General features: G+C 35.8%; 1 protein-coding gene across 1 annotated transcript in view; it reads left to right on the top strand.

Moving 5' to 3' along the window:
* Positions 1–17,382, top strand: part of LOC123541498 (zinc finger protein 62 homolog) — an 85,328-nt gene that overhangs the window by 41,610 nt on the left and 26,336 nt on the right. Inside the window, exon 11 of the mRNA XM_053525791.1 lies at positions 10,661–10,845. Coding sequence (XP_053381766.1) covers positions 10,661–10,845 — 185 coding nt within the window. The remainder of the gene's footprint in view (positions 1–10,660; positions 10,846–17,382) is intronic.

The raw sequence follows: 17,382 nt of genomic DNA, 5'->3' as shown, positions 1-17,382 counted from the left end.
TCCGGTCAGTAACTTGAGAACCACTTGACCCAGAATGTTGAAACTTAATAGGATGATTGGACATGCAGAGTAAATGACCCCTACTGATTTTGGGGTCACTCAATCAAAGGTCAAGGACACAGGGGCCTGAAAAAATATTTCCAATTCATAACGTGAGAACCACTAGGCTCAGAATGTTGAAACTTAGTGGGATGAGTGGACATGCCATGTAGATGATACCTATTGCAGCCAACCATCAGTGTCTCTTGACTTTCGCTCCTGTCCCCTATTGACTTCTTGCCTATATGACTGTGCATTAGGGGAGACATGCGCTTTTCTACAAAAGTATCTTCTAGTCATTTATATGTAGTCACTTACTGCCACATGCTAGCCTTCAGTTTTAATGTATTTTCTAGTTGCGTATGGAATTCATAAAGATCTTAAGCACTTAATTGATATTCTGATTGTTTGTTCAATTAAGCAGATGTTGCTGATGTTAACTTACTGTGATTATACTGTGTCTGTTTTCGTGTAACATGCCCATCTACGTGTGTCATGTGCTGTATGTAGTCAGTTTTATTATTGGTGCTGTAGAGGTCGCCGTTTTCCCAGTCTTAATAACAATATTTCCCTCAATCAGAATTGAATGATTAGTTATCCCCAAGAATAACTTTGGTGATATTACATGGGTGACTGGTTTTGGTGTTTCATGAAGAAAAAGTGGACCAAGTATAATTAGGTTGATGTTTCATGATTGAATTCTGAAGTAAAGTGGGCGTCAAAGTTATCTGGTTTGGTGTTTCACGATTAAACCCAGAAGTAAAGTGAAAGTCATGTGGCATTGGATTTTTTCACGATTAAATTTGGATAGTGTAAATCCACAGATCAACAAAGTCTTGTCAGAACATGTTTCGCTTACATAGGCATCTTAAGTTGATGTATATACATATTAACATTACTCTCTGAAGTAAGTTGATGTCATATGTAACTGGGTTGCTGTTTCATCATTAAACTCTGAAGTAAAGTGGATGTCAAAACACGTACATATTGTATAGATCTGATCTGAAAACATTATAAAATTAAATAAATCTACACACTTCTAAAGTCTATGGTACCTCTTTGATATTGCTAATGTTAAAGTAGAAATATTTCAAACCAAGTTATCACAGCTTATTCTTTCTTTCCTTTCTTCTTTAGTCCGCCCGCTTAGCACAGATAGAAGGGTTGTGGCTTGTGAGGTCGATCCCCGAGCGATGCGCTTGTTGTCCGTGGCGATTTGATGAAAGACATTGGGTCTGAAATCATTTGTCCTCCACCTCTGATTATTTGGGGAAGTTTGCAGAGCAGCTTTGTACTGGTACATAATCCCGGGATATTGGTAAGCTTAGCTGCCCACTTAACTGAAATACTGTTGAAAAACGGCGTTAAACCCATCTTTTTTTCTTCCTTATTTTAACATAAAAACAAGAAACGCGTCAATGCCACGAATCAGGTTTTCAACACTTTTATAAATATAAAAAAGTATACTGCATCACCGTGCACACTTTAAGCACAACCCAACCCTGAATCCCTATTTTTAGTAACAAGACCTTGGACCTTGATCCCAGAAACGCCCAAAATCAATCCCAACAACAACTTTATATAAAGTTTTTCTATACACCAAGTTTCACATGATAGCTCATTCCTAGTTAAGTTATTTGACCGAACCCTTTTCTATTTTAATAACAGTGACCTTACCTTGACCCCAAAACACCAAAATCAATCCCACCTTTGTCTTGATAAAGAATACATACATTCCAAGTTTTTATCAACTATACTTTACCTGAAACAAAGTTATTGACACGAAATCCCTTTGTCCTATTGTTAAGTACATTGACCTTGTCCCTTGACCCGAACCCAAATCAATCCCTGGGGGAGCCATATGTCTTGAGTATAAGCCTACATACATACCAGTTTTATTCAAAATATCTTTACCGGAAACAAAGTTATTGACCGAAACACCAGTTGATTGTACGTGCCGGCGCCGCCCGCCCGACCAACGACAACCCATCTATAACTCAGTTTTTCGTTGAAAAACCTATATGAAAATCCATGTTAAAAAGGAACCATTTAACCTAAGTCAAGGTCACCTTGCTTAATTCGGGTATAGAAAGACCACATGGCTATGTTATAGACGTTGTACTAAGAAGGTTTTACAAAATATACAAAATTTGAAGTGTACGATTCAGTTCCTTTTGATAGGCTTTGTTATAGGATCAACATATTTGATCATGATCAATGTCATATTAGTTAATCCTTAATGTGTAATCAGACCTTGTTGTTGACATGTCTTGTATTATGTACATTTAAATCCACTTAAAAGCTTGTTTAATAACATCGGTCCACTTCTTGTATATACGAATATGAAAAGGCTTTACACGTTCCTTGTTTTTAAAACTTGTCAATGTATGATTTCATTTAACTTTATAACTATAATGTCCTCTTATCATTAAACTATTGGCCAAATACCAACCGATTAATTATTATTTTAATGTATATGACATATTTATGTAAAATATACGATGCGTTGCTGTTATTTACAACTGAATAATTATGGCACATGGATATATATGATGTTTCAGACTACAAATTAATTTGCGACCTCCCTACTGGCAGAGTAATCATGGCGGTCGCAGATCTTCGAATCACTTATCCTCATCCTTTATGAGTTCAAATTATTTTCTGATCTGGTCAATGGTATACATCAATTGCTTTATAGGTTGATGGCTCTATATAGCTGTCCCACATGTGCTTGAAATAATTATATCCAGTTTTCTGGAATTGTACTCTAGGTTTTCCCGACAGTTAAAGCCGGATTGTAGCCATTTATTTAATGTGACTTTTATTCCGTTAACGCTTTAAGAAATTGTTTATATTTTTATTAAATTTAAAAAGGTTTATACATTTTTTTGGAAAAGGCCCCCGTTGATATCTCTTCATGCATAAAAGGGAAAATTTTTTTTTTCCTGATTTAACAAAAAGACAAACCCTCACTAAAAACCTCAGTCGTTTTTCAGTTTTTTTAAACCCAAGGGTTTTCAGAAACCTTTTACCTAAAATTTTTCTGCATCTTTTACGTATTCGAGGCTTAGAGCAAAACTGGTCTATCTGTATATAGAAGCAGATAGACCAGTTTCGCTCTAAGCCCTCGATTTCTTTCTTGAGGGAACCGTTTCACATGATTATGGTACCTTTCTTCAAATTGAAGTTATGACCTTGTATGTGCAGTGACAGAGGTGTATATCCTCTTAACCATACAAAAGGTCAAATTAAAAAAAATCTGAGACGCAGTTCCTGTCAGGATACGAGTTATATAACCCAGGGAAGTGCCTACGCCTTTAGTATCTTGAACAATGAAATCGGTTTAATCGCTAAGGTGACTATGTCTTGGTGTAGAATGTCCTTTGTTAAAACGTATAGCTGATGAGACCAAATATCGCATACATAAATTTTCCTCTGGTTACCTTGCCTAAATGATTTGTATACCAATGATTTGTAGATGATTTTTGTTATGGCCTAGATAATTTCAGGGATCAGGCAAATCACTAGATGTTTCAAACTAACAACCTTCAGTTAATAATAATTAGCTCAAACTCCTATAGGCTGGAGACTCTATACTTGACTGGTCTTTTTGTTGAAGTTCCCGTCAGACAATGTCTTTGAATCAACAACATACGAGTCCTATCGCATAGATGCTCGGCCTCTGTCCTGTTAATTGAATTTGCAACTCTTTGTGATTGCCCTGACTCCTTGATGCTCAGTGCTATATGCTATCACATGTAGCATTCATCTACCATATAGGTATATCCCCGATGCTTTGGCTGTACTTCGCCAATAACACTGAACTGTCTATCAGTGTTGTTTATCTGTTAAGGAATTTCAAAGGCTTTCTAAATATGTATTGGTTTATAAATGTTCAAGGTATAACAAAACAGATACCAGTCTAAACATTTTAGCGAATAAAATCTCATAAAGCTACTCCCTGATTATATGGAAAAACTTTTTACTCACTCTGAGCATTGGTCACTGAGATCAGATAAGCTAAAACTACTTACAGTACCAAAACCTAGACTTGAATTTTGCAGAATATCTTTGGCCTACTCGGGATCTAAACTTTGGAACCCACTACCTTTTGATATCAGATATTCTGAAAACTTAAATTTGTTTAAGAGTATACTATCTAAAATGATAGTTCTTTGGTGGGCAACAAACCGCTACAGCCCGTATTCATTTATTGTGCATTCTCTTCACTTCAGCAGTCTTCGTTTTTCTTTATATTATGTAAATTCTCATTGTATATATTCTTAATCATTGTCAATATTGTAACTCAGCTTAAATACAGTATATATGTAGAGATCACGGAGGCTCACAGCGAAGGCATGCCATGATCAAATGCCACCTTTAAAACCAACAAAAGATAATAGGTAAGGGTCGATTTCTCGGACGCATAGAGCACCACAAACGCAGTATTAGAGCCACGCATTTGCAAGTAGGTCCACAACAAAAAGAAGCTGTAACGGAAAATTATTATAGACAAATTGCTTCAAAATGCAATAAATAACATTTTGATTTGATGCAAAATATAGAAAAAGGGGGAGGTAGGGGGTAGAAAAGGGTGGGGGAGGGTGTGAAGGGGAAAATGGAACTAGGATGAATATTCAAAAGGGAATGCTACGTTCCTTAATCACAGTTACTCTACAACGTAAACCACAGCAGCGCAGACACTCGCGTACAAATGACAAACACACACACATAACCTACGTAGATAAACAAACAGACAAGTAAGATATAACAACACTGTAGGGCACCACCCAAGACACACTTACACACAAGCACACACACGCACACACGTAAGCAGGAAAAAAATCGGGCACAGCCTATGGATTCCGGCAACCAGAGTCAATATGGGCATGATAACTTATCCATAGTAGAAGGAGAGAGGATGCCAAAGCAAGAGAGCACAAATGCAAAGGAAAAGGATGGGAGGGACGATAAGGGGAGTGAGGAGAAAAGAGAAAAGAAACGCTAACAGCAAAGAAGACAACATACGCAACACAAAATCCAAGACGAACAGAAAACAAGTTGAAAATAGGGGCACCGCCTTGGAACGGTCAAAACAAATAAATTACTTGTCATTAAGACTCTATTAGGATCCGAGAATAAATATGTACCCTAATTAGCACATGCTCTAAGCAGTCAGAACGTATCTAAAAGCATTATTATGTGGTTCCCTTTTTTTAAAAACGAGAGCAATTTTTTGAAATCATCACCTGTTTTGATAGATTATTGATTACCGGCATTTCTACTGACAGATAGGCATTCTGAAGTTTAAGAATCAAGTACGCTGTATTTGCCAAAAAAATGCATGTGACTTAGTAGGAAGAGATAAAATATAGGTATACGTATATAATATTCATAGCGAGGGAAAGACATTAGCTTGAAGTATCACAGATTAGTGTAACTATGACCCTGCATAACACTTATTAAACATATATACTTGTATTTATTACGAAGAAAATAACCTTTGGAAATTATCTGAATACTGCAGTACTGATCTGTGACTGTTGTTTTTAGTTCAGGTTCGTGCTCAAAGCTGAGATTTTGTGATCGTCGTCCGTCGTCAACAATTTGACTGTTAACACTCTACGACGTAGAGATCACAATTTTGGCCCAATCTTAATGAAACTTGGTCAGAATGTTACTCTCAATAAAATCTTGGAGGAGATATTGGGTCATCTGGGGTAAAAAACTAGGTCACAAGGTCAAATCGAAAGAAAAGCATGTTAAAACTCTAAAGGCCACATTTATGACTGTATCTTCTGCACTTATTTTCAAGTCTTTTCTCCCGTTTTTAGCTCATCTGATTTTTTGAAAAAAAAATGATGAGTTATTGTCATCACTTGAGCGGTTGTCGGCGTCGGCGTCGGCGTCGGCGTCGGCGTTGCCTGGTTAAGTTTTATGTTTAGGCCAGCTTTTCTCCTAAACTATCAAAGCTATTGCTTTGAAACTTGGAATACTTGTTCACCATCATAAGCTGACCCTGTATAGCAAGAAACATAACTCCATCTTGCTTTTTGCAAGATTTATGGTCCCTTTTGTACTTAGAAAATATCAGATTTCTTGGTTAAGTTTTATGTTTAGGTCAACTTTTCTCCCAAACTGTCAAAGCTATTGCTTTGAAACTTGGAATACTTATTCACCATCATAAGCTGACCCTGTACAGCAAGAAACATAACTCCATCTTGCTTTTTGCAAGATTTATTGCCCCTTTTGGACTTAGAAAATCAGTTTTCTTGGTTAAGTTTTATGTTTAGGTCAGCTTTTATCCTAAACTATCAAAGCTATTGCTTTAAAACTTGCAACACTTGTTCACCATCATAAGTTGACCCAGTACAGCAAGAAACATAACTCCATCCTGCTTTTTGCAAGATTTATGGCCCCTTTTGGACTTAGAAAATATCAGATTTCTTGGTTAAGTTTTATGTTTAGGTCAACTTTTTCTCTTAAACTATCAAAGCTATTGCTTTGAAACTTGCAACACTTGTTCACCATCATAAGCTGACCCTGTGCAGCAAGCAGCGTAACTCCATCCTGATTTTTGCAATAATTATTGCCCCTTTTGGACTTAGAAAATCATTTTCTTGGTTGAGTATTATGTTTAAGTCAACTTTTCTCATAAACTATCAAAGCTATTGCTTTAAAACTTGCAACAGTTTTTCACCATCATAAGTGGACACTGTACATCAAGAAACATAACTCTATCCTGCTTTTTGCAAGAATGATGGCCCTTTTTAGACTTAGAAAATCATGGGTAGGACAATATTTCTATTACACAAAAAAAATCAGATGAGCGTCAGCACCCGCAAGGCGGTGCTCTTGTTGTATGTTAGTATCTCTCAGTTAAATCTGTCACCCCCAACTTTCCCCTAAATTTTAAAGAAAATTCTTTTTAGCTCATCTGATTTTTTGAAAAAAAATGATGAGTTATTGTCATCACTTGAGCGGTTGTCGGCGTCTGCGTCGGCGTTGCCTGGTTAAGTTTTATGTTTAGGTCAGCTTTTCTCCTAAACTATCAAAGCTATTGCTTTGAAACTTGGAAGACTTGTTCACCATCATAAGCTGACCCTGTATAGCAAGAAACATAACTCCATCTTGCTTTTTGCAAGATTTATGGCCCCTTTTGTACTTAGAAAATATCAGATTTCTTGGTTAAGTTTTATGTTTAGGTCAACTTTTCTCCTAAACTATCAAAGCTATTGCTTTGAAACTTGGAATACTTGTTCACCATCATAAGCAGACCCTGTACATCAAGAAACATAACTCCATCTTGCTTTTTGCAAGAATAATTGCCCCTTTTGGACTTAGAAAATCAGTTTTCTTGGTTAAGTTTTATGTTTAGGTCAGCTTTTATCCTAAACTATCAAAGCTATTGCTTTAAAACTTGCAAAACTTGTTCACCATCATAAGCTGACCCTGTACAGCAAGAAACATAACTCCATCCTGCTTTTTGCAAAATTTATGGCCCCTTTTGGACTTAGGAAATATCAGATTTCTTGGTTAAGTTTTATGTTTAGGTCAACTTTTTCTCTTAAACTATCAAAGCTATTGCTTTGAAACTTGCAACACTTGTTCACCATCATAAGCTGACCCTGTACAGCAAGCAACATAACTCCATCTTGCTTTTTGCAATAATTATTGCCCCTTTTGGACTTAGAAAATCATTTTCTTGGTTGAGTATTATGTTTAAGGCAACTTTTCTCATAAACTATCAAAGCTATTGCTTTAAAACTTGCAACAGTTTTTCACAATCATAAGTGGACACTGTACATCAAGAAACATAACTCTATCCTGCTTTTTGCGAGAATGATGGCCCTTTTTAGACTTAGAAAATCATGGGTAGGACAATATTTCTATTATACAAAAAAAATCAGATGAGCGTCAGCACCCGCAAGGCGGTGCTCTTGTTAAAATTAAGTATTCCCTGTAAAATCAGCAGGGTTCTTCTCCAACGGGATGTTGTAAAAGTGTTCATATGTTTTTAAGGTTCTAGCTTTTCTTTATTTTGAAATTCAAGATAAACTACAAATTATTTTCAATGAGACGGACGAATGTGTAAGGCGCAGTACATGAGTTTTCCATCTCTTTTACAATGAATTTAAGATTACTGATTTAAAACGGGTGTTAATACCTATCCTGAATCTGTGAAAACTTCCGTTTTGAAAATGGATGAAAACATCCCACAGGATAATAATCCTGCGGGAGAATGCGCCAGTATCTAAATGGGGAGATATTCCTCGTGGGAGAAAATCAGATTTTGTCAAATTCATTTTAATGCGACGTAACATGAAGTTTGTAACCTTAGAGAGATAAATCACAGCACTTAAATATAATATAATATTTTTAAAAGAATCCCACTGTTTTTTTTTCTGCCACAATCGACAAAGCTGGAGAAAACACCCACGGGTCGTCCTGCGGGAGGACCAAAATCCGACGGGACAAAAAAAAAACCATGGGAGACTTCTTAGATGCTCGTTTGTGTTTAGATTTTAATAATAAATGACCAATAAACGTTCTACCCCGTCCTAATTGTTGTATGAATGAATGAATGAATGAATGAATGAAATAAACTCTAGAGGAAAAAGTAGCGAGTTTGAGAAAAGCAGGATAACGTGGTACTACATATTTACCGCATAATGTTTTTGTTGTTCTTTTCGTTTTTTGTTGTTGTTGTTTTTGTTTTACAGAAAAGTCGATCCGTAATGAGAACTGATAGTTTACGTCCCATTAACGTTTCCACCGAATGTGATATCGGCATTTTCTGATTGTCACTAAACCATTGCTCATTTGAGCTTTATTTACGGCCGAAGAGTGCCAGAATAAAAAATGAGAATACAAAATTTCACGGAAAATTTATCGCCGAATGCCATGACGTGTTCTTGTACCTTACATTGAAGTAAATATTAAATATAACTTACCATGTTTAGCACAAGAATTATTCTATTGTATGTTCTACGGGTATTTTAAAGTTAACCAATGAATAAAATTTTGTGCAACTACGTCATGGTGGACCCATAGCTACTAGTAATTCCCCAATGATCTATTCTGGGAATTATGTCTTATGGCATTTGAGAACAATGTAGAAATGGGGATCCTTATTTTTGGAACAGACTGAGTCCTCCTAGTGACCTACTTTTGTTTATATATCTCATTCAAATGAAATTGATATACATCAAAAGAATAGAATGGACATGTGCATGTTTTTGATACTTTATAGTATATTTCTGTTTATTTTTCTTAAGTTATGCTCCTTTATTGATATTACCTATTGAATTCCTCTCCTTCTGTTTCCATCCGATTAAAATTATGGTAGCATCAAGTGCACATGTATGTATTGGACTTTAAAAAAAAATAATTCGATAAAACATTTTCTTTGGGCAATTTTGTATCATACAATGTCAACATTAATATTGTTTCTGATGTCTCTTCATAGTTCGTTTACATATTAGCTATGTATAATTTTAGTTTATAAGTTATGAAAATGTTTTAGTTAGAATTGTTAAAATAAGACCAGAGTTATTATCTTTTAATTTATTAAGTAAGACCTGCAATTTTGTCCATCCTATGCTATTTCCTTGTAATGGTTGGGGAACTGAGTTGACATTACGTTATTCATTGTATTCACTCATAACTTCTTCCATAGAAATGTTTGGAAAATATAATTTAAACCAGTTAATATTTCAGTTGTTCAAAAGTTGCTACCCACCCGCTGAGCCCCGTAGAGAGAGCTCAGATTTATAGGGTGTGTCTTAATTCATTCCTCCACCACTAGAAAAGTTAACATAACAGGTTAATATTTGTACAGAATCAATAAACACTGGTTAGGTTACATAACGAAACAACGTTGAAAAACGGTGCTATACCCAAAACACAATTTTTTGGTTTTCGCGGATCACTGTCAGTTAAATTTTATTATATATATATAGTTTTTTTTTGCTAAAAAGAGGATGATTTTTAGCAAATGTAATCAAAGTCTACACAACAAAATCAGAGTAATTTTCCTATAATTAAAAAGAAGCTGCAGTTTTCTGTTTATCACACCTCTTATGTTTGTAATGTGTAATCATATTAATCATTAAGCATATTCAGTTGTTGTTTTGTTTGAATGCTTTTACTTGTAGCTGCATGCTTTCGTAAATCTGTTTGGTATTTTCAGTTTTGACGATAGCTTTGTCAGTGTGTTTAAATTTCAGTTGATAATTAAATTTGTCATAGTCCATGCATTTCTGTGACGTCCTTTATGTGAAAAAAAAACTCAAAATACAGTACCTTTATGATATTGTATATACTTATATTCAATGGTAACATTGTTACATGGCGCTAACAGTTTGAGCGACATGCATTCTGATTATTGTGTTTAAAGCTTTTATTCTTTAGAACCATTACATCGTGCATCGTCCAGCTTGTTTCAGATACGTTTTTTTCCACGTGAATTCAACGCACTAAATCTCTGTTGTCATCAGAAGATGTAACTGTCCTAATTTCAGTTTCTTAATGTAGCTAATATTATTGTTCCGTTCCATAGTTGACAGTGGTGAAAGGGATTGACTATCTTTCACATTGACTTATAATTTTCTTTTTACAGGTGTTGAAGAAACTAAAGTTTTTCTGGACAGAGACATTGAAGATACGGACCAGCTTCAACATGATCCAGGTTTTCAACAGTCAAGAAGAATGGACTGCGAGTTCTGTGGAAGGGTTTTCAAGCAAACAGGCCATCTGAATGAACATAGGCGTATACATACTGGAGAACGTCCTCATACCTGCAAAGTGTGTAAAACAGGATTTAAAAGGAAAGGGGCATTGCGCTTGCACATGTACAGAATACATTCTTTGTATTTAAAGTGAAGAAAATTTGTAAGAAAAGTTGAAAAAATATATTGAACTGTGTACATCATATTGATAGACGTGGCTTCATGTTATATTTTGTAATTATGGCTTAGTACTACTCTTTCAGAAAACTGAAGGAAGAGAAGTATGTTCAAAGTGAAAAGGAACAGTGCATGGAAGCTTAGGATATTTGCTCATACTAATAAGTATACTTTGTGTCGATGGAGTGATTTGAATAGTGTTTTCTAATGATAAGACTGTGCTGATAGGGCAAACAGTCAACTGATCAATGTTTACAACGTCTTGGTTTGGTTCCTATCCAATAATTACAAGCTCAATAGGCCTGGGTATAAGAGCAGAATAGTGTGCTATTTTATTTCTTTGACAAAAATTAGAATACTACATTGTTTCGAGTATTCGTATAAACATGGTTCATGTGATTTACTGAGTTGACAACAAAAACATTGATAAAAACTTGGTCGGCCCATGTAGTTGTTATGTAACACTAAAGGTATATTAACACTTGTTTTCTGCTTTAGATTATTGTTAGAAAAGTACTTTCACATATGCAGTCTGTTAGTATGTACTTTCGCACAAGCAGAATGTGTGCACGTGCTTTCGCATAGGCTGGGTGTGTACATGTTCTTTAACATGGGCTGGATGTGTGTATGCACTTTAAATTAGATCGGAAAAGAGCAGAAACGTTTTTTCCCCAATTTCTAAGATTTGTATACTAAATTACTAAAATTACGAAATAAATACCGAGAATGATTTACCGCATAGAAATTACCGAGTGTCATTTCGTGCCAACTACATTTACTTCTTAATCTAACGTACCCTTCGAGGCAGATTTTGATTAAAACATGTTTTGAACAAATGTACCAAATTAACAATGATATCAGCATTGAATGTCATTTTCCCCAAATGCTTAATACGGTAATGTTTTTAATTCAAAAAGAGGAGCACGGCCATTGATTCTTATTTTTCAATTTTTTTGCGCATGTCAACCCTAAGTTGATGATGGTTACATTTCAATGGAGAACATTAGTCAGTTACTTCCCCTGATTATGTCCAAGAAGTAGATTGGTCCTTCCTCTGTTTTATCGTTGACTTCTTTGTAATTTTCAAAAGCAATATCTATACTAAATTTCATTGGATTGTCAAATGATTAAGGACAGGTTTTCTTTTAGTGGCCCTCTGCTAAATTTAGGTTTGAATAATCATTTTTATTTAGAAACCTACACATAAAAAGCGTATTTATTTTGACCTACCGCAACATCTTGGATAAAGGTTATAACTAAAAAGTCAGAGGAATCCAACTGACAGAGACGAATGTAATATTTGGTTATCCTTTCGCTTTATCATACAACTTCTCAAGCGAAGTAACAAGCTAATGTTCCTCATTGGATAGCAGTTGTAGGAGTTAACAATGTTCTGACGTATTGTGATAATTCAAAGTCCAAAACCAGAAAAATAATCGGACATGAACATGTTTCAACATTCTGGACCTAGTGGCTCTCAAGTTATGAAATGGAATTCAGGCCCCTATGACCTTGACCTTTGAACGAGTGACCCCAAAATCAGTATTGCTCCTCTACCCTGCATGTCCAATTATCCTATTAAGTTTCAACATTCTCGGTCAAGTAGTTCTCAAGTTATCAGTTGGAAAGAGTTTTCTTTGTTCAGACCCTGTGACCTTGACCTTAGCTCAAGTGATCCATTAAACGTTAAGAGTCGTCTTCTCTTTAAGTCCTGTTATCCTGTGAAGTTTGAGAGTTCTAGGTCAAATGATTCTCAAGTTATAGATCTGAAACCCTTTTCCGTGTTCTGGTCCCTGTGACTTTGACTTTGATCAAGTAACCCAAAAAGCAATAGAGGTCATCGACTCTACATGTTTAAACATCCTATGAAGTTTCAACATTCTGGGTCAAGTGGCTCTCAATTTATTGATCAGAAATGGTTTCCATGTTCAGGCCTATGTGTCCTTGACCTTTGATCTAGTAACCACAAACATTAAAGGGGTCGTCTTCTCTGTAAGCCCTATCGCTATGAAGTTTGAATGCTGTAGGTCAAATGGTTCTCCAGTTACTGATCGAAAATAAAGTGTGACGGACAGATGGCCCCTGTGACCTTGACCTTTGATGGAGTGACCCCAAAAACAATAGGGATCATCTACTCTGTCAGTCCTATCACCCTATGAAGTTTGAAGATTCAAATAGTTCTCAAGTCATTCACAGGAAATGGATTTTCATGTTCTGTCTGTTGCGACCTTGACCTTTAATAGAGTGACCCCAAAGTCAATAGGGGTCATCTACTCTGCATAACCAGTTATCCTATGACGTTTAAACATTTTGGGTCAAGTGGTTTTCAAGTTACTGAATGGAAATGGTTTTTCATGTTAAGGCCCCTGTGACCCTGACCTTTAATAGAGTGATCCCAAAATCAATAGTGATCATCTACTCTGCATGTCCAATCATCCTATGAAGTTTCAACATTCTGGGTCAAGTGGTTCTAAAGTAACTGACTGGAAATAGATTTCCATGTTCAGGCCCCTGTGATCTTGAGTTCCTTCAAAATCAATAGAGGTCATCTACTCCGCGTTACCAATCATTATATAAAGTTTCAACTTTCTTGGTCAAGTGGTTCTCAAGTTATTGATGGAAACTGTTTTCCATGTTCAGTCCAATGTGACCTTGACCTTTAACATAGTGACCCAAAAATCAATAGGGGCCATATTCTATGCATAACCAATCATCCCATGAAATTTCAGCATTCTGGGTCTAGTGATTCTAAAGTTATTGATCAGAAATGGTTTTCCATGTTCAGGCCCCTGTGACCTTGACATTTGATGGAGTGACACCAAAAACAATAGGGGTCGTCTACTCCATAAGCCCTGCCAACCTATGAAGTTTGAAGCTTCTTAGTCAAATCGTTCTCCAGTTATTGGTCGGAAATGAAGTGGGACGTATGGGCGGACAGGGGATAAATATATGTCTTCCCCCGTGGGGGGCGGGGGGGGGGTAGGGGAAGACTTAAATACCGGAAAAGAAAGTCCCGACAATATACGAATATTCACTTGGATGGTGTAAATAAAATCTGGAAAGTAGATACCCCGGAAGCACCGAGAACAAGGCAAACAGTGAAAATTGCAGACTCGGTTTGATCGAGCCTGTTCATGAGCATAGTGGAAAATGCAACACTGCCCACGCCCATCTAGCACCGGTTAAAGCAGTATTCAATTTTCAAATCTAATTGGGTTGAAATCAATGATCCCGAAGGACTAGATAATATAGTAACACTGAGATGAAGTCGGGGCGACATTTTACGGCCGCCACACAGCACTTAGCATAACCAACTTTCAGGTCAACTGGAAGAACCATAACAAAATATCAGAGGTATTTAATACACAAGAAAATGCAACGTGCTCATTAAAACAGTATATATGCCTCCAGGGTCATATATAAATAATACTATATCCATATATGAAAGACCCGACAATACGCATGTCCAGCATATTGATGTTGAGCTTTGAGTTTCCTCAGAATTCGACAGAAACTTTGGGAGGATATGGAGTACGCAACGTAGACATGTTTTAAGTCAATAGTTCAAAAATAGGGCCCTAAATGTAATCATCGATGATAGACGCATGTCGGCTTCATGTTTTTATCTATACCAAATTCCGTTTGAGTTGGATTACAACCGATGAAGGATTTGAGTAAACAAACAACTGTTTTAATTTTCCAAAGTCCAAAACATGACCATAACTCGTGAAACAGAGTAGGTTTTAGCTCGACTATTTGATTTTTTTTTCAAATATTATTTTTTATTAATATACCAAATTTATATAGGTTTGCTATATGTAAAGCGCCTTTGAACGTGTTATCATGAAAAGGGCGCTATATAAATCTGGTATAATGATAATAATAATAATAATAATAATAATGAGGATGATGATGATGATAGTAATAACTTTCCCCCACTTTTACTTGGAATTTCATCTTTTATAAAGTTTGCATGGAAACGGGTTTCTAAGAATCTGCAATATGGAGCGGAATTCATATAAGTTTTAAGTAGCTTGTTTTCCAATCCATTCGATTGAAAATTTCTTTGTTTGTTTGTTTGTACTATTTTGATTTATGTATGTCTTTTTATTTATTTATTTGGGTTTTACGGCGCACCAACACAGTATAGGTTATATGGCGCCAAGTACGTCTTTTGATCAAACTTTGTTAATTTAAATATAGTACTCATGTTTGTATATACAATTTGTGGAAATAAATACAGTTTAAACTAAGAATTTGCAAAGCTAAATGCTTTGAAACTTCACACATTCTCCGGCATCATGAGATGACCTTCCAAGCCAAGTTACATACCTAACTTTCATATTGTCCTTTTTCCCTTTTTAATTTAGAATTTCAAGTTAAATTTTACATAAGCATTTTTCTCAAAAAATGCTAGGCTGAATCTTTTCAAACATCACATATGTCTTTGGTATCATATGATGACGTCACAAGCCAAGTTGCACAATTCTGGCTTTTATTTTGTCAAAATTATGCCCTTTTAACGTCGAAATTTTGTTAAAAGTTTTACATATAATAGGATTTCTAAAAAACTATCTGGCCAAATGTTTTCTAACTTCACACATGTTTTTGACACCATCAGATGACCTTATATAGCAAGTTACATAACTCTATGTTACACCTTTGCAAAACTATGCCAAAATTTCATATTTCTATCATTAACCGTCGTAAGAAAGAATGATGTTTGATATTGACACATTTACAAGAAACTGAGGTAAACTTTTATTACGGAAAAGCTGCATCATACACAAACATGTCATTGTAAAAACATAATCCTTACAAAGATTTCCTCAAAGTTAGTACAGTTACATTATATTCATAAGTGACAATTTATGTAATCATTTTTTTTGTCTAAATAAATAGTTTTGGGCGGTGACTGATGCATAGCTAATAGTTGTCGCGAAGTATGTGGGATGTATAACATGGTAGACAATATGAAAAGGGAACGTGTGTGTCAGGCCGGTTGCATTAGACGTAAGATTAAGATTTGGCATCAGGTGTTTGATCAGTTGAAATATCGATAATGCACATCTTAATTTGGTGTCATATAGATTTATAGATACAAAGACAGATAGGTCATATGGCGAGTTGTCTAGCTTTTGATAGTCGAGGACGATCTCTGGTACCTCTCAATGCATTGTTTCAGGCATGGGCTGGTACCAGGCTAAACCCACAGACTTTTCGCAAGCCAGCAAGATGGATTCTTCACATCGGAGTATTCTTACACACAATGAAGGTTTCGAGTGTAAATTTTGGTTTTGGTTCGTTTTTAAATCTAATTCGAAGGCATAAAGATTGTGGTTAGGTAGTTATCATTTGGATATGAAACACAGGGTTGTTTAAAATGTATGGAGGTCAAATGAAATTGGAATACAAAACGGAAATATATGTATCTCATAAGAAGAATTGGGGTATGTTCTAGTAGTACATAGCCAGTTGAATGCTGTGACCTCTGGAATGCTCCGCCTGAGGGATCATGGGAATTGACCAGATGCCAGGCTCCGCCTACAGGTCACGTGGTACCACGAAATACTAAACCTCCGACATTTAGTAATTTATTATGTTAAATTAGGGGGCTGAGATATAAAAATGTTCTGTCTATCAAAATGAAGTGTTGTCATATTGTAAACGTAATAACGTGAGCTTTCATTTCTGAACTATTTTTGAAATGCGAAGTAAAAACCATGTCCGAGTGGGGAATCGAACCCGGCAACTTTCCTACCATCTTGACTAATAAACAACGGTAAATGACTTCGTATTTAACGACCGTTTGAATCATAATTAAGGTAGTTTACCTCCGATACCTATGTACAAACGCTTTTCAATTTTGAATGGAAAAATAGTAAAAACAACTAATTTTCTCGTGTTACCATGAAATATAATCTGTCAGTAACTGCCGGATTAAGAAATCCAGTAAATTTCTAAAAAGTTTGTTTAGCTGTGTGATATGCGATCACTGTCCTTAAAACACTGACTTAGGCTCTTTACTTCCATTGGAGGCGCGTTGTCTCACCGCATCCTACATTAGTACTCATGCAGCACAAAACAAATGACAAATTACCTAGGATTGTAAAGTCTATAAAAATGGGCCTTTGCACAGAATGCTGCAACCAAGCAAAATAGTACTGGACTCGGTTTGAATGGATTTGTTGATGAAAAGTGATGCAACGTGCATGAAAAGTGATACAACACACCTAACGCCCCCTCGTACCAGCTTAACTGGAACTCGGTTATCAATATCCAGATCATCGAGGACCAGAAAAGATTACACTGAATCCAACTACGGGGTGACATTTTACGGTCGCCACAAGGCTCTTACACTTTGCTTTTATGATGGTTAATAAAAACACATTGAAACGTCCTTAGCAAACAAAGAAATAACCAGGAAAAGTAACAT

This window comes from Mercenaria mercenaria, chromosome 16 (assembly GCF_021730395.1).
Source record: "Mercenaria mercenaria strain notata chromosome 16, MADL_Memer_1, whole genome shotgun sequence".
In the NCBI taxonomy this organism is placed as follows: Eukaryota; Metazoa; Mollusca; class Bivalvia; order Venerida; family Veneridae; genus Mercenaria; species Mercenaria mercenaria.
This window is presented reverse-complemented; position numbering and strand designations above follow the sequence as displayed.